This window comes from Phacochoerus africanus, chromosome 4 (genome assembly GCF_016906955.1).
Source record: "Phacochoerus africanus isolate WHEZ1 chromosome 4, ROS_Pafr_v1, whole genome shotgun sequence".
Classification (NCBI taxonomy): domain Eukaryota; kingdom Metazoa; phylum Chordata; class Mammalia; order Artiodactyla; family Suidae; genus Phacochoerus; species Phacochoerus africanus.
Genome location: NC_062547.1, coordinates 10,147,557 through 10,170,416, shown reverse-complemented (window position 1 = coordinate 10,170,416; position 22,860 = coordinate 10,147,557). Strand labels below are relative to the sequence as shown.

The following is a 22,860-nucleotide window of genomic DNA, read 5'->3' as shown; positions in this document are numbered from 1 at the left end:
AAACCTCTCCTTCCTCGTCAGATAACCAAGTGCTCAAAAGCCATTCACTACTAAAGACATCCCCTCTACCAGGGGTCACGTGCAGTTCCAGGAGGACAGCCATGTGATCTTTGGTGCCTTCTGGTTTGCCCCTTCCCAGGCCTAAAGGTCGGAATTATCCTGAGGCTTCTGCAAGTTGTACAGAGTTCATTTAACCACAGTGTCATTTTAGCAAAGCAGGCTTTGATTCTTAAAAAACACATTTAATGAAAATCCAGCTTCGTAAGTGAAACGCCTACCCACATGGAAAGGGGTGTAGGTGGTCCTGGGACCAAGGTGCCTGGCAGTCATTCCAGTGGATCAGGAAGTTCCGCCGTAGCCTCCCGCCAGCATCTGGCCACATGGGGCAGGGTGGACGGCCAGCTTTGTGGCCACCTGCCAAGCAGTAAGCCCACTTGGGGCCCCTGGTGTTGTGCTGCTTGTCACCTAAGCACAACAGTACTGAGCCCAGGGCCTGGCAGCAGTGGTTTGCAGAGAGCAGGAAAAGCTGCGATGCCAACACAGAAGCAAGACCCACCACCCCGGTCTCGTCAGGAAAAGAGCAAGGGCACACGCTGCAGCATTACACCTGAGACTGGGTCTGCCAGGCGGGTGGCTGCTGTACGGGCATGTGAGGCACTTTGACACTCAGCAAGGAAGGCTCCAGAAGCGGCCGTACTCCCAGGGCTCTGCTGGGCACGACACATCACATCTTCGGCACGTTTCATGGTAAGCTGGCACGTTGACAACAGCTGGCCAAGGGCCCTGCCGAGACAGCAAGGTTGAAGGTGCCCGGGCCTGGGGAGGGGAGGGAAGGGAAAGGCCGCTTCCAGGGTTTGGACACAGGGCCACCAGGGTTCAGAGAGCTGTCCGACGGTGATGGGCGTGTCAGTCACAGGGAAAGGCCGGGATCCAGGCCCTGGCTGTAGCAGCAGCAAGAAGGGCACGTGTGTAGACACGAGGCAGCGGCAGCAGGAAATGACCATTGGGAGCAGGGGGCCCTCAGCTTCTCTGCGGAGCGGCTCTGCCCTTGGCCCCTCTCCCTCCACCGCGCGCACGCGTGTCCGCCCCGCCTCACGTCTGGAGGGGCTGGATGGAGACCAGAGCAGAAGAAGCGCTACCCAGGGCGGGTGGCCTGACCTGCACGGGGAAAGCTGATGGAAGCGTCGCCTCCCTCACGTTCACAGCACAGGCTGCGCTCCACTCCCAGCTCATCTGAGCCGTCAGGCTTTTCTCCCACATCCCCGGGGGTCTGAAGGGGAAATGACCTTGACTCCTTGTAAGCAGGAGCGGCGCGGGCAGCCAGAGCAAGGGGGCCCGGGGTAAACAGAGGACCTGGGAAGTCAATGCCAAGAAGGGCTGGAGCAGCCAAAGCCACCAAGGAGAGGGGGTGGGCTGCAGGCTGTGGGGAGAGCAGGCCCAGCACAGAGGCAAGGGGGACTGGGGCCCCGAACCAGACGGGAGCCCCCGGGAAAGCAGAGCCTCTGAAGACCGCCTGGCGACTGCTCCTGGAACCCCCTCCTGCTTCACTCCTCCCCGTGCAACAGGGTCTGCAAGACAGGCAGGTGCACGTGGGTTAAGGATGTAACCTCAAAGTGGCCCCTGACCCACAGGCATCACCCCAGGCCTGAGCTGTCCAGACAGAACCCCCAACCTGCAGGGTGAGTCCCAGCCCATGCCACCACAGCTTTCGGGGAGGCCCCAAAGTCCCTCAGCTGACACACATCCCATCTCACCATGTCCCTCAGATGCCTGAGTGGCCAAGAACAGGCAAAACCTGCTCGAGGCACTCCAACTCTCACCCAGGACACACTAGATTAGCCCCCCAGCAGGAAAAGGAGAAATCAGGACACCCCCTCGTCATGCTCAAGCCCCTGCTCAGGGAAGATAAAGCTACACTTCTCCTCATGAAACCACAGCAGTTTGGGGAGGGGAGTAACCCCCGGCCTCTCCCAGTGGACAGGCCCCCAGGAGCCCCCGAGCACCTGCCATGACAGCTGGACCTGCTGGTTTGATACGAGTGCTCTCCACCAGCCAGCCTAACCCCCACTTCGAGCTACTTGGTTTCCCACTGTGTTACTGGGGGGCAAGGCCCGAGCCTTTACTGGGTGACCCTTCTCTAGGCCTGGCCCTACCCCAACCCAGGATGGGAAACCAAGACCCCATACCTGTCTTTCGGCCTGGAGCCCCGGCTCTGGGCGTTTCCAAGACGAGGCCTGTAAGATATAGAGCACCAGCAGCCCAAAGACCACCACCAGCATCCCCGCACTGTTCGCAAAGACGGCCTCACCGGGCAGGTTGGAGTATGAAGTGGTGCTATTTTTCCTGAAGATGACAGAACAACGTGGGCCCTCAAGAAACTTTTCCACATGTTTTTGCCCAGTGGGAGACTCAAGAAAAGCTTCCCAGGACCCACTGTGACCTGGCAGGTTAACACACTTTTTAAGTCTCTGCCTCAAGTGTCTGCAGAATGCTTTTCACCTATGAGGTCGCTGAAGCTCTCAGATGTGGCATGAATGTGTCCAGAGTTAAACAACTAGGAGATGGCACAGCCAAGATCTAGACCCAGGTCTGACCTCAAATCTTGTTTGCTTTTCACTCCCCTGCCCCTTGGCTTAAAAAAAAGGACACTGGTAGTGATGAGGCATGCAGGCTCTAGTCCTAACTCAAAGCTCTGCCACCTACTGGCTGTGTGCCCTCAGGTACTTGACTTCAGCTCTCTGTGCCTCTGTTCCCTAATTTCTAAGTTGCAATTACAACATGGCCAACGTATAGGGTGGTTAGAGGACTAAATTTAAGGTGTTTAGAATAGTTTCTGTCACAGAGTAGGTTCTAAATTAATTTGATGCTGGATAAATACTTGCTGACCAATTTACCAATCTCAATCTAAAGAAATACCAGTTCCATCACCTTCCAGGTCAGGGACAAGCCCAACCCTAAAGGTTTCTCTCCCCTGGATGGGCCCTATGATCACAGCAGAAGGCCCCAGTCCTTCCCCTCCACTCCCGCCCCATCACACTCACAAACTGAAGAAGAGCTTCTCATTGATGCCGGAAATGACAGACGCAATGGCCAGAGAGAGAATGGAGGCTCCAAAGAAGACGTGGATGGGTTTAAGGAGGCTGCGCAGCCGCACAGACGCCCAGGGCAGCAGAAAGACCACAAAGCCCAAGAACCACTGCGGACACAGGAAGCACCTGCTTGTACTGTGTGTGACCAAAGGCGGGCACGGTCGGCGCGCCCCACGAGCGCCCCCTCCCCATCAGTGAACAGACACCCTCCTTTCCCAACTCAGGCCTCCCAGCAGGCACTGCCCAGCACCACAGCCTAGCTGTGCTCCGCTCCCCTAACACAAATGAGACTGTTGCCTAACGAGATGCTCGGCTACCTCCACTCTCCCGCAAACCCAGCCACCCTTGTCTGTCTCTGCTTCCTTCCTGTCCTGGCTCACAGAACATTATCAACGTATGGGGCAGTTAGAGGGTGAAATGGAAGGTGGTCAGGATAGTTTCTGTCCCGCAGTAGATTCTACATCAGTCTGTACAGAGCTGACATCAGAATAGAAATACTGGAGTTTCCACAGTGGCACAACTCAACTGGCAGCGTCTCTGCAGCACCAGGACACAGGTTTGCTCCCTGGCCGGGCGCCGTGGGCTCAAAGATCCGGAGCTGCCACAGCTGTGACACAGGTTACAGCTGTGGCTCTGATCGGATCCCTGGCCCAATAACTCCATATGCCATGGGGTGACCAAAAAAGGAAAAAAAAAAAAAAAAAAGGCCAGATTATGGAAACTACTTCTGGAATTGCTTCTGAGTCCCAGAAAGGTGGGAGCAGAGAAGGTGGGAAAGATGGTTTAGAGTCAGTGCAGTGCGGGCTATAACGAAGTCAGCCCAGAGCGCCCTGGGACCAGAGACGGGCAGCATGAAGGGTAAGAGCTGGACCAGGATATGTGGGAACCACCCATCTCCCCCAGCCCTCCAAATGTGTTGATTCTACAGGATGTGCCTGCAAGGCCATCGCCAGGCAATGAGCAGAGGGACTATTTGGTGCTGGTGCACGCGAAGCCCCAGACAGAGCCCCAGCTGCCAGCAGCAGGGGGAGCGCCAAGGAGGATGGAGAGAACCTACCTGGCAGGCGAAGAGGAAGACGGTGGTGATGCCCAGCCAGCTGTGCAGGGAGTAGAGGTTGGGGATCTTCTCGTGGTTGTGAAAGTTAAAGACGGCCGCCAGCCCCAGCACAGTCAGGATGAAGGCCATCAGGTGCATGGCTGCGTGGCCCAACTTCCAGGGCAGCTTGGGCCCTACCCATGACTGGGGCAGGCGGTACGCCAGCGACGCTGGAGGAGAGACATCCCAGGGCTCAGTCCCCTCCACCTTAGGGGAGCTCCCCTGATCCCAGCCTCCTAACAATGGAAGGAGGAAACGCTAGGACATTAGCATCCCTTCCTCTGCACCTTCCATCGTCGTTTCTGGGGTTGCTGTCAACCATGAAGCGGGGAGAGAAGGGACCAGATAGAAAGGGGAAGAGTTCCCTGGTGGCTAGTGGGTTGAGGATCCAGCATTGTTCCTGCTATGGCATGGGTTTGCTACCTGGCCAAAAAACGTTCACAAGCCATGGGCAGGACCAAAAATAATTTGTTTTTAAAGGGGGAGGAGGAGTTCCTATTGCAGTGCAGGGGAAACAAATCCGACTGGTACCCGTGAGGTTCAATCCCTGGCCTTGCTCAGTGGGTCAGGGATCCGGTGTGGCCGTGAGCTGTGGTGTAGGTCGCAGACGAGGCTCAGATCCTGCGTGGCTGTGGCTGTGGCTAGGCTGGCAGCTATGGCTCCAGTTTGATCCCTAGCCTGGGAACTTCCATATGCCAAGGGTGCAGCCCTTAAAAGAAGTTAATTAATTAATTAAGACAAATAAAATAAAAGAGGATGAGGAGTTCCTATTGTGGCTCAGTGGGTTAAGGATCTGGCACTACCACCAGCTGCAGCATAGGTCATATATGCGGCTTGGATCCGGTGTTGCTGTCGCTATGGCGTAGGCCACCAGCTGCAGCTCTGATTCAATCCATAGCCTGAGAATTCCCATAGGCTACAGGTGAGGCCTTAAAAAAGGGGGAAAAAAAGGGGGGGAGAAGCAGGTCTTGTGGACTTGCCATTCTGTCACTATAATAATAAATATAATTTGCATGCAGTTTAACAGGTTAAAAAGCAATGTCACATTCGTTATTTTTTCTAAGTGAATTCTCACAACTGAGGTTAGTTGTCAGAGACGCAGGCTTTAAAGCTAGATAACCTACGGCAAAATCCTGGCTCTGCCTCTCAGCTATTTGGCATCTTCATTCTAAATCTGTTTCCTCATTTGTAAAATGGAAACACCAGAACCCACCCCATAAGCTTCCTGTACGAACAAAGCAGGACTCCGTCTTTGAGGGACTCAGGCTAAATTGCTATTATCAATGGCATCATTATTCCTATTTACAAGTGGGGAAAATGAGCCTCACCTGGGCCCCAAGGCCCAGCTCTGGATTCAAAGGCCAGAGATGGAGCTGGCAGGAGTAAGCAGACCCCTCATGTAAGGACCTGACCTGTCTACACCAAGAGAGGCTTCAACCCCGTGCTCCCTGGAGCAAAGGTTGGCAGACCACAGCTCACAGGCCAGATAAGCCCACTGCCTATTTTCTTTTCTTTTTTTTTTTTTTTTGGTCTTTTTGTCTTTTTAGGGCCCCACCCGAGGCATATGGAGGTTCCCAGACTAGGGGTCTAATCGGAGCTGTGGCCACTGGCCTATACCGCAGCCACAGCAACGCCAGATCCTTAATCCACTGATCAAGGCCAGGGATCGAACCTGCAACCTCATGGTTCCTAGTCAGGTTCGTTAACCACTGAGCCATGATGGGAGCCTATTTTCATAAATAAGTTAAATAAAGGGTTTTTTCCATATGACTAAATACCATTTATTGAAACAAATATCCTGTCCCACCCTTCCTCCTGTCTATCCGCTTCTCAATACCACACTTTTTTGTTTTTGTTTTTGTTTTTTATTTGGTCATGCCCAAGGCATGTGGAAGTTCCTGGGCCAAGGATCAAATCCGAGACACAGCAGTGCCAACAACAGATCCTTAATCACTAGGCCACCAGGGAACTCCTACCACACTGTCTTACAGTAGCCTCTTCTATTTTTTAAATGGCCTCACTCATGACACATGGAAGTTCCCAGGCCAGGAATTGAATCTGGGCCACAGCTGCAGCAGCACTGATCAGGAGATTGAACCCATGCCTCTGCAGCGACCCCGGCTGCTGCAGTAAGATTCTTAACCCACTGCACCACAGCAGGAACTCCAATTACAGTAGCTTTATAATAAACCTGAACAGATGGGAGAATAAGCCCTCCAACTTTGCTCTTATTTTCAAAACCTTCTTGACTAATCTTGGCCCTTTGCATTTCAAGATAATTCCAACCTGATTGTCACTTTTCACAAAAATAAGCACTGAGACTTTGGGATTAACCTACAAAATTTCAGGAGAACCTACACCGTTACAATGTTTAGTCTTCCAGTCCAATTACACAGCGGTATATCCCGCCATTGATTTAGGGCTTCTTTAATTTCTCTCAATACAGGTTTGTATTTTTCTCGGTACAGCTTCTGTTAGATTTATAAATGCATAAATCTTGGATTTCCCTGGTGGCCTAGCAGTTAAGGATCTGGTGTTATTGCTGGAGGCATGAATATGTGTGACAAAGAATGGAAAGAAAAGACTGACGCCACAGAGTGGCTGTAGAGCCCCATCTCTACAAAGTCCTGTGACTCCCTCATGACCCTTGAGGCAAAACGAATGAGAACAGAAACAGAACATCAAAGAATGGCATCTGGAAAACAAGGCTGCTGAAGCATTGCTGTTGCTGAGGGGAAACCCTCAGCTCTCACATTCTCAGGACTGGAGCCTTGGGGGATTTATGGGAGAGGCCATAGACGGCTTGAAGCAAACAACAAATGACGGCCTGGGAGGGCTAAAACACTTGTGACTTCTGTGCTTAGGAAGGACTGTGCTAGCATATCTCGCTTCCAATCTGTTTGAAGTGAAATACAGGTGTATCCCCTGCACGTACAAGGAAGTAGAAAATAGTAAATAAAAACCTGGAGTTGGCTCAGAGGGTTGCTACTGCCTTTTGAAGGCGGTAGCCCCCTGATCCCCTCTGTATTTCTTTGTCTCTTTGTTCTTATTTCTGCAGCACCGCTGACTTCGGGACCTGAGTTGAAGAGCAGGCCTCATCATGCTATCACTGCTATGGCTGTGGCTCGGGTTCAATTCCTGGCCCCAGAACTTTCACCTGCCTCGGGTGCAGCCAAAAAGGAAAAAAAAAATTGATATGTATACGTATGTATAAATCTTACACAGCTTCTATTAGATTTATTCCTAAGTAATTAATGTTTATGGATGCTCATATGAATTAAATCATATTTGATATTAAATACTTTTTTTTTTTTGCCTTTTAGAGCCACACCTACATCATATTGGAAGTTCCCAGGCTAGGGGTTAAATCAGAGCTGCAGCAACTGGCCTACACCACAGCCACTTGGGCAACGCCAGGTTCAAGCCGAGTGGGTGACCTACACCACAGCTCACGGTAATGCCGGATCCTTAACCCACTGAGTGGGACTGGGAATCAAACCCGCATCCTCACAGATACTAGTCAGGTTTTTAACCTGCTAAGCCACAATGGGAACTCCTTAAATACTTTAAATTATATTAATTTTTTTTAATTGTAACAAATTTTTCCCCAGTTTTATTGAAATATAACTGACACACAGCACTGCATAAGTTTAAAGTGTAGAGCATAAGGATCTGATTTACATACATCATGAAATGATCACCACAATGCAGTTTAGTGAGCATCCATCGGCTCCCGCAATAATATTAAAGAAACAGAGAATTTTTTTCCTTATGATGAGAACTCCTAGGATTTACTTTTTTTTTTTTTGTCTTTTGTCTTCTTTAGGGCCACACCCGTGGCATATGGAGGTTCCCAGGCTAGGTTTCTAATCGGAGCTGTAGCCGCCAGCCTACGCCAGAGCCACAGCAATGCGGGATCCGAGCTGTGTCTGTGACCTACACCACAGCTCACAGCAACGCTGGATCCTCAACCCACTAAGCGAGGCCAGGGATCGAACCCGAAACCTCAGGGTTCCCAGTCAGATTCGTTTCCGCTGCGCCGGGACAGGAACTCCAGGATTTACTCTTAACTTTCATATACAACGTTGAGTACTGTTCATCATTATTTATCAAAATGTACATTACTTTCCCTGTACTGATGTATCTTGTCTTTTGACTTCCATCATCCAGTTCCCCTCCCCTACTCCCTACCTCTTTTTACTATGAATGTTCGTTTGTTTTTGAAGAACAGTTGAGCTGCGACACTGCTACTTCTTTTTTTTTTTTTCTTTTCTTTTTGCCTTTCTAGGGCCGCTCCTGTGGCATATGGAGGTTCCCAGGCGAGGGGTCGAATCGGAGCTGTAGCCGCCAGCCTACACCAGAGCCACAGCAACACGGGATCTGAGCCACGTCTGCAACCTACACCACAGCTCACGGCAACGCCGGATCCTTAACCCACGGAGCAAGGCCAGGGATCGAACCCACAACCTCATGGTTCCTAGTCAGATTCGTTAACCGCTGCGCCACGACGGGAACTCCGACTATGTTATTTCTTGTCATATGACACAGTGATTTAATATTTCTGTACATTTCACAATGATGACCATGATAGGACTGTGATCTGTCAGGATACAAAGCGATCACATAATTACTGATCCTATTCCCCAAACTCCACATTTCATACCTGCCACTCATTTACTTTGCAACTAAAAGTTTGTACTTCTTTATTTGTTTGTTTATTTATTAGCCAAGGCATGTGGACATTCCTGGGCCAGGGATCAAACCCAAGCCACAGCGGTAATCAGAACTACGGCAGTGACAATGCCGGATCTTTGACCCGAGGAGCCACCAAGGAACTCTGGGGAGTTTGTACCTCTTGACCCCCTTCACCTATTTCTTTCCTCCTCTCATCACTGTAAATGAAGTCTGATCCGAACCCAGCCACACGCATGTTTCCGTGTGGTCTCCGGCTACTGCCGCAACACAGCAGCAGAGCTGAGGAGCTGCAACCCAGATCACAGGGCTTGCAAAGCCTAAAATCCTTACTCTCTGGCCTTTAATAGAAGAGTTTACCAACCCCTGGCCAAGCACATCCCTGCAGCTGCCCTTCTCAGCTGCTCCTCTTCTCACTGTTCTTACGTCTTCCTCCAAATGACACCTGGGCCCAGAGACAACCCTCCCCACCCCACCCCACCCCACAGCCCCAAACCCGACAGTGACATAAACCAGGCTGGAGAGGGCGAGCACTGCCCTGTAGGGCACTCACCAGCACTGTAGAGCACCACCATGCCAGTCACCATGAGCACCGGGTGCCAGTTGAACGTGAGTATGGTGCCATCCCAGGCAAAGCCGCCGTGCCAGTACCGCATCCAATAGATGGTGGAGAGGATGCACATGGAGCCCAGGGAGAACAGCGCCAGGGCCGACAGGTAAAACCATTCCACAGCCATTCTGATCAGGCAATCGCTCCTAGAAGAAATGAAAATCACACATCCCTGCTGGCTCCGGTGTGCCCCACACACAGGCTAAGGGAGGTAACGTTGACCTTGCTCTTGGCCGGAAGGGTGGTGCCCCTGCCATCAGCCCAGGCACTGCCCCGGAAAGCCCTCATGGCTGGGTGGGCCTATGGTTATGAAAAACAAGCGAGGCCCCACCCCAGCACCTGGCAGCATAAAGTGCTGCCAGCTCGGGCCTAGGGCCACTCCTGGAGGGAGGCCTCCTCTGCTGTGGCCAGATGCCAAGGCCCTGGGGGCAGAGCCCAGGGGTTAGTCTCCCCTCCCAGGACCCAAAGGTAGAGAATTACACCTCCCTTTCCACAAAAAGAAAGGACAGAAATCAAAATCCAGGCTAGATCACACAATTGCCCAGACCCTCAGTTTTTTTTTTCTTTTTTTTTTTTTTGCTTTTTTAGGGCCTTGCCTGCAGCACATGTAAGTTTCCAGTCTAGGGGTCGAATCAGAGCTACAGCTGCTGGCCTACATCACAGCCACAGCAACGTGGGATCCGAGCCATATCTGCAACCTACACTACAGCTCACGGCAGCACCAGATCTTTAACCCACTGAGTAAGGCCAGGGATCAAACCCGCATCCTCATGGATACTAGTTGGATTCGTTCCAAGGTGCCACAACAGGAACTCCCAGGCCCTCAGGTTCTAACACAAGGAGGCAAAAATCATGCTCTCCACACTACTATTACGGCTCCCATTTCTACAGCAAAGTTCTTCCCCAGCCTGTGAGCTCTGCGGCGCTAATCCTCCCACTGGGGGGCAAGACTAGGTCTTTCCTCCAGAGTCCCCCCCATCCTCCACTCCCTCAACTGAGCGAAAGCCTTCAGCTGTCTGAAACATCTGCTTTCTCTTCTCTGGGGAAAGTCCACAGGAAAAGAGAGGAAGCGAGAACTCATGATCTAGAAAGCAAGAGTTTATTTTGAGGTTTCCACGTTACCTGATAAACTCAGAAACCAACTCTGGTTTCAGGCATGGCAAATGCCCAGGCCCCTAAGCAGCTGCTCTTAAAAGCCAGGCAAGGCATTCCCTTTGTGGTGCAGTGGAAACAAATCCAACTAGTATCCATGAGGATGCAGGTTCAATCCCTGGCCTCACTCAGTGGGTTACGGGTCAAGTGCTGCCATGAGCTGTGGTGTAGGTCACAGACACAGCTTGGATCCCGAGTTGCTGTGGCTGTGGTGGAGGCCGGCAGCTGTAGCTCCAATTCGACCCCTAGCCTGGGAACCTCCATATGCCGTGAGTGTGGCCCTAAGAAGCAAAAAAAAAAAAAAAAAGGCCAGACAAGTGGGTGTGAGGGTTGGCAGGTGGTCCACAAAGCCACAGGATGCACCTGCTTCCAGCACAGGCCCAGTTCTCAAGGCCAACACACTTCCCCAGGGACTCACACCAAAAAGGTTACACAGTGGCTGGTTTCCCCCATGTGAACCAGCTCAGAGAGAGAGGAGGCCCCTACAATCACCAAGAACGCCCAAGTCTTCACCTTCACACCTAGAGGCAGGCTGACGGAGTGGCGGCCTGGACCCCAATTCTTATGCACTGAGGCTGCTTGAGGAAATCATTTAATGTTTGTAGGACTCAGTCTTCTCATCTGAAAAAAAGGCATGGCAATAGGATGTAACTTACTGAAAGGCAGCTAGGATCAGACACGCCAGAACCTTCCATACAGGATCCCAATGACCCCTCCTGACAACCCCATGAGGAGTTATCCTCACTTTATAGATGAGGAAACAAACCCCCAGAAAGACTAATAGGACCCAAGTAGTGGGTCGAGTTTCAAACATCTGTCTCCTTTGACTTCAAAGCCAGCATTTTTTCCTTAACCACAGGCTGTCAGAAGGTCAAGTGAGACAGTGTACGTAAGGATACCACGCGAGTATACTATCATAATTTTCTTAGTATTGCCATGGCATTTCATCCTAACTACTCACAAAAACCCGAAGCTCATTGCCCCCCCGGCTGCTCAGGCCTCTCAGTGGCCCCAATTCCATATCGCGTCCCTCTCTCCCCCCGCAGGTGTCCACCCAGATGCTGGGTTTTCACAAGGAGATCCAAGATAGCAGCAACCTCTGAGAAAACAAGATCTGAGGTCTGGGGTGGGAAATAAGTTTTCAGGAGGTAGGAGGGAGAAAATCATGGCATCTACTTCCTAGAAGCTTTTTGACTCAGCTACTGAGCTGAGAGATGTGCTACCTAGCCTCAGAGCTGTTCCCTTAGGTCCTGTAAGAGCCATGCAAGTTTCAGGTCACCAAATGTTCCAGTCACCCTCCAGTGAAGGGTTAGCAGAAAGAAGCCCTCAGTCAGCAGGCTCCATTCGTTGGACAATACCTACTTTTACGTTGCTTCCCTTTATAAAAGGGAAAAAGAAAAGCAAATGTGGAGTTCCCATCGTGGCACAGTGGAAACGAATCTGACTAGGAACCATGAGGTTGCAGGTTCAATCCCTGGCCTTGCTCAGTGGGTTAAGGATCCGGCGTTGCCCTGAGCTGTGGCGTAGGCCGGCAGCAACAGCTCCAATTAGACCCCTAGCCTGGGAACCTCCATATGCCACGGGTGTGGCCCTCGGAAAAAAAAAGACAAAAAAAAAGTAAACATAATCCAAAAGGGACTGTTGGGAGTTCCCGTTGTGGCTCAGTGGTAATGAACACAACTGGAATCCATGAGGACTCGAGTTCGATCCCTGGCCTTGCTCAGTGGGTTAAGGATCCACTGCATTGCTGTGAGCTACAGCGTTGGTCACAGACGAGGTTCAGATCCTGTGTTGCTGCGGCTGTGGTGCAAGCCGGCAGCTGCAGCTCGGACTCAACCCCTAGCCTGGGAACTTCCATATGCTGCAAAACAAAACAACAAAAAAGGGGAGTTCCCGTTGTGGCACAGTGGTTGATGAATCTGACTAGGAACCTTGAGTTTGTGGGTTCAATCCCTGGCCTCGCTCAGTGGGTTAAGGATCCGGCGTTGCCATGAACTGTGGTGTAGGAAGCAGACACGGCTCCGATCCCATGTTGCTGTGGCTCTAGTGTAGGCTGGTGGCTACAGCTCCGATTAGACCTCTAGCCTGGGAACCTCCATATGCCCCAGGAGCGGCCCTACAAAAGGCAAAAAAGACAAAAAAAAAAAAAGACTATATCCACCTCCCTAGAAGAGGTCCTGGTCCTGGACTGCTGCTCTGGGACAGACTTGAAATCCATAGTGGGAACACTTTCCTGACAGATGGCTGGAATGTTTTACTGCACACAGTACACAGATGAGCCCTCCTGCCTAAAACAGAGAAGAAAAAATGAAAAAGGAAGAATGCAGTGAAAACTGCAATGCAAATGCTAAGAATATCCTCTCATTTATCCAGAGAGCAGGATGTGTGAGGATTTCAGGATGTGCTCACCACTCCTATCCTGCCCTCACTTGGAGAGCACGTTCCAAGACAGAAAGTCCGCTAACTTCTGTAAAGGACCATTATGGTAAATATTCTAGGACCTGCCGGCCACACGGCTTGTCACGACTCTGTCATCAACTCTGTTGATGTACTGCAAGAGCAATCACAAGCACTACCTTCACAAATGAACACGGCCACGCTCAAGAAAAATTTTACTGACGGACACTGAAATTTCAGCTTCACATCATCTCCCCATGTCACAAAAAACTATCCTTTTCATTTTTTTTTCAATCATTTAAAGTGTAAAAACCAGAGTTCCCATTGTGGCGCAGCAGAAACAAATCCAACCAGTATCCATGAGGATGCAGGTTCGATCTCTGGCCTTGCTTAGTAGGTTAAGGATCTGGCATTGCCATGAACTGTGGTGTAGGTCGAAGACGAGGCTCCGATCGCTTGTTGCTGTGGCTGTGGTGTAAGCTGGCAGCTACAGCTCCGATTCAAACCCTAGCCTGGGAATCTCCCAATGCCACAAGTGCGGCCCTAAAGAAAGCAAAACAAAATTAAAAAATAAAAATAAAAAAAATCAATTTAGGTGGGCCAGGTTTGGCTTGTGAGTCATGTTTGTTGACCCTAATCTAAGGAGTCTACTGTTCAACCTAAAACACTCCACAGTCCCTTAGCAGAAAGGATTCTCCCAGTCTGCACTAAAGCAGATCACGCTCTGGGGTAAGAAACGAGCATGTCCTTTTCAGCCCTAGCCTTAGGAAATGGCTCTACTTCAACCTCTTTCACAATTATTTGGAAGTGCAAACAGATGAGGGAACAGAAGTCTGTTGTTCCCCCTTCCCAGATGAATAGTGGGGGCTCTAGGAATCCTGAGAACCAGACTCAGGGTTCAAGTCCTAAACTCTTACCTTACAGATCAAAAACATTAGGACCCAAAGATGGAAAGTCTCTTGGCCACAGTGAGTTCACTCCCCCTCAGCAAGGGCTCCTTATTTCCAAATGTAGCTTCCAAAAAGTCTGAAGCTCAGAAGTGAGGACCACTAAACTCCAGTCAGGAGGTAGATAAGCAAAGCCTGCCTTAGCACCACAGTGATACAGACCCGCCCTTCGGACTGTGCTCTGGTCTGACTCAGGTATACGGAAGACAGCTCCAGGAACCCGGGGAACCACGGCAGATTCCTCCGGTGGAACCAAGGGCCCTTCCGTACTTAACAACCACCCCCTGTGGAAGGAAGAGCACGGAGAATGGTGTCGATTTCCTAAAACAGAAAACTTGAGGCTGAGCGAGGGGTTGCGACAGCGCGAAGCGAGGTAGTAACAGAGCCAGCCCTCGAACCCAGGTAAGACCCTGAACTCCCAGCCCGGGCTCTTTCTCACCCCCGAACCACAGTGGGATGCACGGAGGCTGGCGTCTCCGAGACCCGCGTCTTGCCCCCTGGCGCCGGAGCCGCCGCTCCCGAGGGTCCCAGAAGAGAGAGCGCGCGCAACTGCTTAAACCGACTGCCACCAGCAGCCACCGCCTTCTATCCTGCAGCTGTGTCCGCTCCGTCGTCTTATAGGCTCCCGGCACTTCCGGTCGCGCGCGAGGCCCTCTGGGAAGTGAAGTCCAGAAGTGCGGGGTGGCTAGTTTCCGGCGCCAAGGTGCCGACCCCCAACTCCTGTTCCTCCACGGGCTTTTCTTCCCTAAGCCGGGGATTCCAGGGGCCGGGAATGCTGTCACCGGCCTCATCCCCAGCCCCTCGATTCCGTGGAAGCGGAAATGTTTGGGCCGACACGAAGCCTCCGGTTAGGGGCTGACCCTTGGCAAGGCCGCGCGCGGGATGGGCGGCCATGGCCGGCAGCCTGGAGCTGTGAATCAAGGCGCGGCCAAGCTGGAAAGGCCAGGGGATGGGCAGGCCCAGGAACGCGGGGGCCCAGACATGGCGGCCGGGCGAGCCATCGAGCAGGGAAAAGAAAGCCGAGAACGAGCGAGTAGCCCGGCGCGGACGGAGTCCATGTCTACCATCTACTTCCGGAAGTTAAAACCGGTTTCCGGAAGTCAGGACGGTGTCCCCATGACAACCAACGTTGGGCCTCTGAGGTGAGAGTGCTTGATGAAGGGTGGGTGGAGTGGGCAGAAGTCGGAATTTCTGTTGTTAATTTATTGGTTTTAGTTTTTTGCTAAGACCGCTCTATTTTAAAGTGGATTAGGAAGGGAGAGGAAACTGCTCAGGGGACAAAGGGAACGTGGCAGATAGCGGTGGACAAACAGCGAAGACCGCTTCGTTATCTCGCCAGGCACCGCTCCCCCAAGCCTTGGAGGTGGTCATTCTTCCTGTAGAGGTGGAGGTAGGTGATTCTATATGACGGATCCTCACAGCGGCTCTCTGTGGTGGCCTGTGAAGTAGTGGTTAAGAGCACGGGCTCTTAACAGTATCACACCTGCTGGTGAATCCTGGCTCTGCTCCCCTGCGACCTGGAGGAAGAACTTGAACTCGGACCCTGTGTCCTTGCCTGTAACAAGAGGATAAGTTTTCCCCACCTTGCGGAGTAGTTGCGAGGATGAAAGGAAGGTATCTTGATTAACAAGTTTACCGTGGTGCTGGTAGGTAGGTGATAACTATCAATATTATTTGATGAATAAGGAGGCTTGCTTAGCTCAGAGAAAACCACATATGGGACAGGTGAGGTGGGCAAGGTTCCCTAATCTCTCAGAGCCTCTGTGTAAAGTGGGGTTGGCTACTTCTCAAGATGGGTGTAGGATTAAAAAAGGAAATGAATATGAAAAGTTTGTAAATGGTAAGAAATTTTACAGATGTTAATTTAATCATTCTGTAACACTTCAGGGCATTTTGAAATTTGTTTATAAATTTGATCTAGGTGGAGGCGGGGTGGTCACAGGACACCCCCAAAGCAGCTTCTGGGTCTTGGAATAAGTGAAAATAAAGGCCCAGCTCCCCTTACCTTGAGCCACTGTGTTGCTACCATAACCCGAAATGTTGTTTTGCAGCAGAGCACTATTTCCTCTCAGCTTTTTCTGCCTACACCACTTCCCACTTTTCCTGTGCCAACATTTTTCTTGCCTAGTTACACTTAAACCTGTAAGTTATGTCAGATGCAGCTTTGTGCAGTAGTTCAGAGCATAGACTCTGGATTCAGACAGCCTAGATCTGAATTCTAGCTCTGCCCCTTAGCAGTGCGACCTTGGACAGATGATTTTTAACCTCCCTGGGCCTCAACTGTCTCATCTTTAAAATGGGGAGAGTAGTAATGTCTCTTCCACCTCATGGGGTTATTGCAAGATTTAAATAATGTTAGTGCTTAGAACAGTCCCTGGTGTATTGTGATATACGGAAGGCTTGCTGCTGCAATTAGCATTAGAATTAGCGTTGTAGGAGTTCCTGTCGTGGCGCAGTGGCTAACGAATCCAACTAGGAACTATGAGGTTGTGGGTTCGATCCCTGGCCTTGCTCAGTGGGTTAAGGATCCAGCGTGGCCGGGAGCTGTGGTGTAGGTCGCAGACGAGGCTCGGATCCTCTGTTACTGTGGCTATGGCGTAGGCCAGTGGCTACAGCTCCGATTAGACCCCTAGCCTGCGAATCTTCATATGGGGCAAGAGAGCGGCCCTTGAAAAGGCAAAAAAAAAAATTAAAAATTAAAAAATTAAAAATTAAGAATTAGCGTTGTTACATGACTAGACAGTCACTGTGTCGTACTCCTAGATTCCATTGGTCTACAAAGTGGTTAGAAAGAGCTCTGCATTTAGAGGGTCCCAGGCACAGAGAAAGATTTGAGGGTGAGGGTCCCTGGAAGGAGTGACTAGTTTGTTTTTTTTGTAGGTTTTGTTCACTGATGTATCCCAAGCACCTAGAATGCTGTCTGGCACATAGTAGGTCCTCAGTAAATATTTATTGTATTAATGAATTTATAACCTCCTCCTCCTTTTTTTTTTTTTTTTGCCTCAACAGGGCCTTGTCTTAGAGTAAGGGAAACAGCTCTGATTCTGAGGAACTACAGCTTCTCTCTCAGTGCCTGGAAGAGGCCAGCAGCTGTTTTCTGGGCAACTGTGGAATGTGCCCTTGGGGGCCCAGGAGAGCAGAAGGAAGATGCTCCAGACCAGTAACTATAGCCTGGTGCTCTCCCTGCAGTTCCTGCTGCTCTCCTATGACCTGTTTGTCAATTCCTTCTCGGAACTGCTCCGAATGGCTCCCGTCATACAGCTGGTGCTTTTCATGTGAGTTCACTGGGTGGGACTGGACAGCTCAACCCAAGCTGCCTGAAAGCCCCGACAGTTGTGATTTAGCAATTTAAGGTTATCAGTAAAGAAATATCAGGGAGAATAAAATTGCACTTGGCCCTGGAAACACCGAGGTCCACAGACACATCACAGGGCCTGTTTTGATATACTTACTTCTAAAAGGGTTTGGGACACAAGGAGCAGTACCCATAGAAAATGAGGGTCAGGAGTTTCTGCTGTTGCACAATGGGATCAGGGGTGTCTTGGGCGCTCTGGGACACAGGTTCCATCCATCTCCAGCCCAGCACGGTGAGTTAAGGACCCGGCATTGCCATCGCTGCGGGCTTAGGTTGCAACTGCGGCTCAGCTCTGATCCCTGGCGCAGGAACTCTGTGTGCCATGGGGCAGCCAAAAAATAGAGAAAGAAAATGAGGGTCAGACTGGTGATACTGTAATTTTCTCCATCTACAAGTAGAAATATTATCTTTTTTTTTTGTCTTTTTGCCTTTTCTAGGGCCGTTCCCGCGGCATATGGAGGTTCCCAGGCTAGGAGTCTAATTGGAGCTGTAGCCGCCGGCCTACACCACAGCTCACAGCAACGCCAGATCCTTAACCCACTGAGCAAGGCCAGGGATCGAACCCGCAACCTCATGGTACCTAGTCGGGTTTGTTAACCACTGAGCCACGAGAGGAACGCCATAAAATTATTACCTTACATTGCCATGAAAAAGGGTTACAAAGTGGCCGGTGAGAAGGGTAATCATCTTAACGACTATATGATTCCCATCGCCTGGAAGCTGTTGGTGTTTCTCCTCCACGGTGACTTACAGTCTCCTTGAGGCAAGTTGGAAACAGTCTTAGGCACCATCGTCCTCCACTCAGCACGTGTTCCTCGGCCTGCCAGGCGGGATGCTACCTGCAGTGGTGAACCTGACATGCTCCTGCTTCGACGGGGTTTCCGTCCTGGTGGACAGAGCCAGTGAATCCATTAAAAAAAATAATAATAATAATTTCGATAAATGTAATAATGTCACACAATGGATACAAAGTACATGGGGTGGGGAGGGGAGGGCTGCTTTAGGTAGCGGGCGAAAGGACAGCCTTTCTGAAAAGGGCACATCTGAAGCGAGATGTGAGTGACACTAAAGCACCAGCCCTGCGTGGATCAGGCAGAGTGCATTGCTGTCTTGCTAGAGGAAACCATCTGACAGGCCCAGGTTGTGTGACAGGCATCTTCTGGACACAGGGAGGAAATTAGCTGCTTCTCACTGTGCCTCAGAGCTTTGTTCACTTGGGAGTTGCAGCAGGAAAGCCTCGTCCCTGGACTGCACCTCACCTGATGGGGCCAGCAGGTAGTTTTCATGTCATTTGGGGTCCGAAGCCTACACTCCTTGGGTTGGGGCTTCAGAGGACTGTATGTCCCAGGGAAGGGCAGACCTCGTGGTGTCCCGTAGGACTCAGGGCCGGCTCCTGGGTCCTCCTCAGGCCTCCATGTGGCTGTCCTTTGTTTTCTTGTACCTGCAGCATCCAGGATATTGCGATCCTCTTCAACATCATCATCATTTTCCTCATGTTCTTCAACACCTTCGTCTTCCAGGCTGGCCTAGTCAGTCTCCTCTTCCACAAGTTCAAAGGGACCATCATCCTGACAGCTGTGTACTTCGCCCTCAGTATCTCCTTTCATGTCTGGGTCATGGTAAGAGGGGAACTCTGAATTCCTGCATCCCTAAAGGCTAGGCCTGTCGTTCCTCTGGAAACCCAGCATCTCTGGATGTTTACAGCCCTTCGAAGCCTTGATGAGAACCGGGTGAAATCAGTGTGGTCCAGCCTGGAGCTAGCCACGTGAGGATTTCATAAGATACTCATGCCCAGACCAGAACAGTTCCATCCAGTATCCAACAGGGACACTTCTAGAACATGCATTTCCCTTTTTCCCCAAGCAGGCCTGCCAGGGCCAGAACAGGAAGCTGAATCTATTTCACCGTTAGACGTTTGGGCGGGTGAGCTTGGATACAAGGTATTCTCAGGCATCGGTGTCCTGTGGGAAATAGCCAGGCAGGAGTGCTGCTCGCCCTCTAGCTTCATGCCCGCAGCTGCGTCCCCACCGCTGACACTACGAGAACTGAACCCTAAGGTGCTGCCCTTTGCTTCTAACATGGGCCTCAGAGCAGATGCCGTTTTCAAGGTTTTAGATTTCTTCTGCTTCCCAAATTCTTCCCTCTCCTTGGGTATCTATCTCATGCGTTTCTCATGTACTCGTTTTGTTGAAACCCATTAAACCCTCAGGGTTTTCTAGACGTTTCTTTACTAAAGCCACCTTCTTAAACTAAACCTCCTGTTAAGTTGCCCCTGGGATTCCATGCAGAGAACTGGAGCTGCCAGGAAAGAGGCCGAGGCGTGCTGAAGCCTCAAGGTGCTTCCAGAGAGGATTGTCTTGCTCTGGTTCCTGGGGCCAAAATAGGTCCCGGCTTTGTACTGTGAAGCTGTTAATCTGATTAAACCCCGAGTGCATGTAGCCTTTATGTGACAGGAACTGAGCCTGAGATTTCCAAGGCAAGACGGTGACCACGCTGACCTCCCGAGAGAATGTGTATCATTTCTCTTTGGCAGAGGCTATGGGATGAAAGGGAATAAATGGCTTACTTCAAACTTCTTCCCTCAGGGTTACAAGAATATTTCCTTTGCAGCAAAAAAGGGAACTTGGGTTCCCGTCATGGCTCAGTGGTTAACGAATCCGAATAGGAACCATGAGATTATGGGTTCCATCCCTGGCCTTGCTCAGTGGGTTAAGGATCCGGCGTTGCCGTGAGCTGTGGTGTAGGTTACAGATGCGGCTCGGATTCCGCGTTGCTGTGGCTCTGGTGTAGGCCAGTGGCTACAGCTCCTGTTGGACCCCTAGCCTGGGAACATCCATATGCCGCAGGAGCGGCCCTAGAAAAGGCAAAAAAAGACCAAAAAAAAAAAAAGGGAACTTGAGGCTCCTTTGAGAAACACTCCTTGAGCTTGTGGAAGGAAAGAAGGGGGTGAGATCAGCTTGATAGGAAACCAAGCAGCACCTCTGTAGCTGACCAAGTTGGCCATGTCCAGGCTTCATCCGGCCACTAACCTCTCTCTCTCTCTACTCATGTCTCCTTCAGAACTTACGCTGGAAAAACTCCAACCGCTTTGTCTGGACAGACGGACTTCAGACGTTATTCGTATTCCAGAGACTAGGTAAGGACCAGAGCAACCCCAGGCCTCACTCTGATCCCACCTTTGGCTCTGGCAGCCGGGGGGCCTTGATCCTTCCCAGCCCATCACAACCAGCGGGGCTGAGTGGAACAGCCCTACAAGAACAGGAGAGACCGTTGTCCTCTGTGCTTTCTGGGAGTCACTGGGAAGTCTTGAGGCAGGGCCCCTCAGCCTCCTCCGGTTATGTCCTGACCCTGCAGCAGGTACCCTGGAGCATCCCTGAGGCTTCTTTTCTGCTGCTTCCCCACAGCCGCAGTGCTGTACTGTTACTTCTACAAACGGACAGCTGTGAGACTGGGCGACCCTCGCTTCTACCAGGACTCTTTATGGCTGCGCAAGGAGTTCATGCAAGTCCGAAGGTGACCGCTCTGTCACAGCGACGGGGGATGCCTTTCCTTCCTGACAGAAGCCATGTTTGCAGCTCTGCAGAGGGGGTGGTCGGCCCTGCACGCTAGGAGGCAGCTTGACATCCCACAGGTCAGGCCCAGGCCAGTTGTGTTCAGCAGTTGAGAAGGAAGCGCTTCCCTCTAGCATATTAAAGCATCCCTGGCACAGACGCCAGCACGTCGGCCTTTCCTGGCCTCCTGCCGCAGGCGGGCCCTTCCCCTCTGCAGCACACAGCGCTCTGGGCCTTTAGCCTGGGCAGGCTTTTCTGAGCCCCTGTGCTCTTGGCCCCACACACTGACAGAGGCTGTACAAGGTGACGTCTGTGCTCCTGACTGGTCACCCCCCAGACATTTAGATTTTATATGTAACATTTTATAAATAGGAGATCAGTTCCTTTCCATGAATGATGGCATGTCTGCCTCACTAGATCTCATGGTGGTTAAGAGGCATGCCTAGACCTAGCCTTCGCATCCACGTGGTTCAGTGGGCACATTGAGCCACAGAGCAGATATGGATGTTACTGAGTCCCGTTGTGAGTACAGAATGTTTTTGCAGAAATTCAAGATGTTATCTGATGCCCCACCCCCGTCCATAGAGTTCCAGACTTCTGTGTTTTCTTCAGTCTCTCCTCCTGCCAGAGCCCTCATTGCCCTCAGAAGAGTAAAACTGTTCCCTAGGCTCTTTGGCGGAAGAAATGGTTAAAATTCATGTGCCCATAGTGTGTTTTCTATGGCCAGAGCAGTGTTGTGTAACAAACCCAGCACTAAACTTCACTGGCCGATAACAACAAAGAGTTCCGTGGCTCTTCGGTCTTGGGGTTCAGCTGATCTGGCAGGGTCTGGGTAATTTTTGCTGGGCTTGCTCACGAGTCTGGTCAGCTGTGGGTCAGCCAGGCAGCTGTGATGAGATCCTTGACTCTCAGCTAACCGAGGCGGGCCTCAGCTGGAATGACTGGGCGGCTCGCTCTGCCTCACATGACTCATCCTCCAGCTGACTTGCCTGGTCTGCTTACAGGACAGTGGCAGAGAAGTAGAAGAACAAGCCCTAGGGTGCCATCCCAGTTCAAGCCTCTGCTGGTAGTGTGTCTCTTAGACGCCCATTGGTCAAAGTGAGTTATGTGACTGAGCCCAAAAGCACTACAAAGTTTCTTGGCAAAAGACAGGGGTACTGGAAGGGCTGTGAATTCAATCAGTCTACTCCACCAGGAAGTAGCTCTATGAAACTCTTTATTCAGAGATACTTTAGCCCAGGGATTGGCAGACTTTTCCGTAAAAGGCCAAATAGGAAGTGTTTTAGCTTTTGAGAGTTGTGTGGTCTCTGTTTCGATTTCTCAGCTCCAGCATTGTAGTTCGAAAGCAGTCAGAGATGATACGTAAACGAATGACGTGTGTGTCATAAAATAGTTTTGATTTCTTTTAACCATGTAAAAACGTAAATTTAATCTTAACCTGAGAACCATACAAAACAGGCTAGTTTTTTTTGTTTTGTTTTGTTTTGTTTTATTTTGTTTTTGCCGGGGAGGGTTTGGCCATACCTGTGGCATGCAGAAGTCTTGGTCCAGGGATTGCACCTGTGCCACAGCAGTGACAATGCCAGCTTTTTGAGCCACCAGGGAGCTTCAAAACAGGCTACATTTGCTTCCAAGCCATGGTATGCTGACCTCTGGTTTAGAAGCCTAGAAGAAAGTTCTGGGCAGAGACACTAATCAGCTGTGCTGTCAAGATCTTATCAGGTATTTAAAAAGAAAAGGTACAGGAGTTCCCGTCGTGGCTCAGTGTTTAACAAATCCAACTAGGAACCATGAGGTTGCGGGTTCGATCCCTGGCCTCGCTCAGTGGGTTAAGGATCTGGCGTTGCCGTGAGCTGTGGCGTAGGTTGCAGATGCGGCTCGGATTCCACATTGCTGTGGCTCTGGCGTAGGCCGGCGGCTACGTCTCCGATTAGACCCCCAGCCTGGGAACCTCCATATGCCTTAGGAGAG

General features: G+C 51.0%; 2 protein-coding genes across 10 annotated transcripts; one reads left to right on the top strand and one right to left on the bottom strand.

The window, feature by feature from the left end:
• Window positions 1–221: 221 nt before the first annotated feature.
• LOC125125098 (lysosomal membrane ascorbate-dependent ferrireductase CYB561A3) lies at window positions 222–14,552 on the bottom strand. Of its 4 annotated transcripts, none has more exons than XM_047775590.1 (8): window positions 14,423–14,534; window positions 12,801–12,927; window positions 11,153–11,260; window positions 9,431–9,633; window positions 4,147–4,355; window positions 3,042–3,196; window positions 2,187–2,343; window positions 222–1,568 (listed from the first exon to the last, which is right to left on the bottom strand). In XM_047775590.1, the coding sequence occupies exons 4-8, from the start codon at window positions 9,612–9,614 to the stop codon at window positions 1,545–1,547; spliced, it is 729 nt and encodes a 242-aa protein (XP_047631546.1). In that variant the 5' UTR covers window positions 9,615–9,633; window positions 11,153–11,260; window positions 12,801–12,927; window positions 14,423–14,534; the 3' UTR covers window positions 222–1,544. The 4 variants fall into 4 exon arrangements, with proteins under 4 accessions (XP_047631546.1, XP_047631547.1, XP_047631544.1 ...); XM_047775591.1 differs by lacking the exon at window positions 14,423–14,534 and adding an exon at window positions 13,954–14,108; XM_047775588.1 differs by lacking the exon at window positions 12,801–12,927 and having other exon boundaries at window positions 14,423–14,552.
• Window positions 14,553–14,684: 132 nt separating this feature from the next.
• TMEM138 (transmembrane protein 138) lies at window positions 14,685–21,670 on the top strand. 6 transcript variants are annotated; one of them, XM_047775595.1, is made up of 6 exons: window positions 15,069–15,125; window positions 15,228–15,373; window positions 16,993–17,258; window positions 18,786–18,957; window positions 20,399–20,474; window positions 20,743–21,670. In XM_047775595.1, exons 3-6 carry the CDS (start codon window positions 17,131–17,133, stop codon window positions 20,853–20,855), a joined length of 489 nt encoding a protein of 162 aa, XP_047631551.1. In that variant the 5' UTR covers window positions 15,069–15,125; window positions 15,228–15,373; window positions 16,993–17,130; the 3' UTR covers window positions 20,856–21,670. The 6 variants fall into 6 exon arrangements, with proteins under 6 accessions (XP_047631549.1, XP_047631552.1, XP_047631551.1 ...); XM_047775596.1 differs by lacking the exon at window positions 15,228–15,373 and having other exon boundaries at window positions 14,996–15,125; XM_047775594.1 differs by lacking the exon at window positions 15,069–15,125 and having other exon boundaries at window positions 15,140–15,373.
• Window positions 21,671–22,860: the final 1,190 nt, after the last annotated feature.

Bases quoted from the DNA above. Each gene is read 5' to 3' on its own strand.
- TMEM138 (XM_047775593.1), top strand. From the start codon at position 14,866: ATGGGCGGCCATGGCCGGCAGCCTGGAGCTGTGAATCAAGGCGCGGCC. The intron at 15,126-18,785 runs GTGAGAGTGCTT...TTGTACCTGCAG, and splicing joins ACCAACGTTGGGCCTCTGAG to CATCCAGGATATTGCGATCC. The intron at 20,475-20,742 runs GTAAGGACCAGA...GCTTCCCCACAG, and splicing joins ATTCGTATTCCAGAGACTAG to CCGCAGTGCTGTACTGTTAC.
- LOC125125098 (XM_047775588.1), bottom strand. From the start codon at position 9,614: ATGGCTGTGGAATGGTTTTACCTGTCGGCCCTGGCGCTGTTCTCCCTG. The intron at 4,356-9,430 runs GTGAGTGCCCTA...TCTCTCCTCCAG, and splicing joins GGTGGTGCTCTACAGTGCTG to CGTCGCTGGCGTACCGCCTG. The intron at 3,197-4,146 runs GTAGGTTCTCTC...CTGTGTCCGCAG, and splicing joins TCTTCCTCTTCGCCTGCCAG to TGGTTCTTGGGCTTTGTGGT.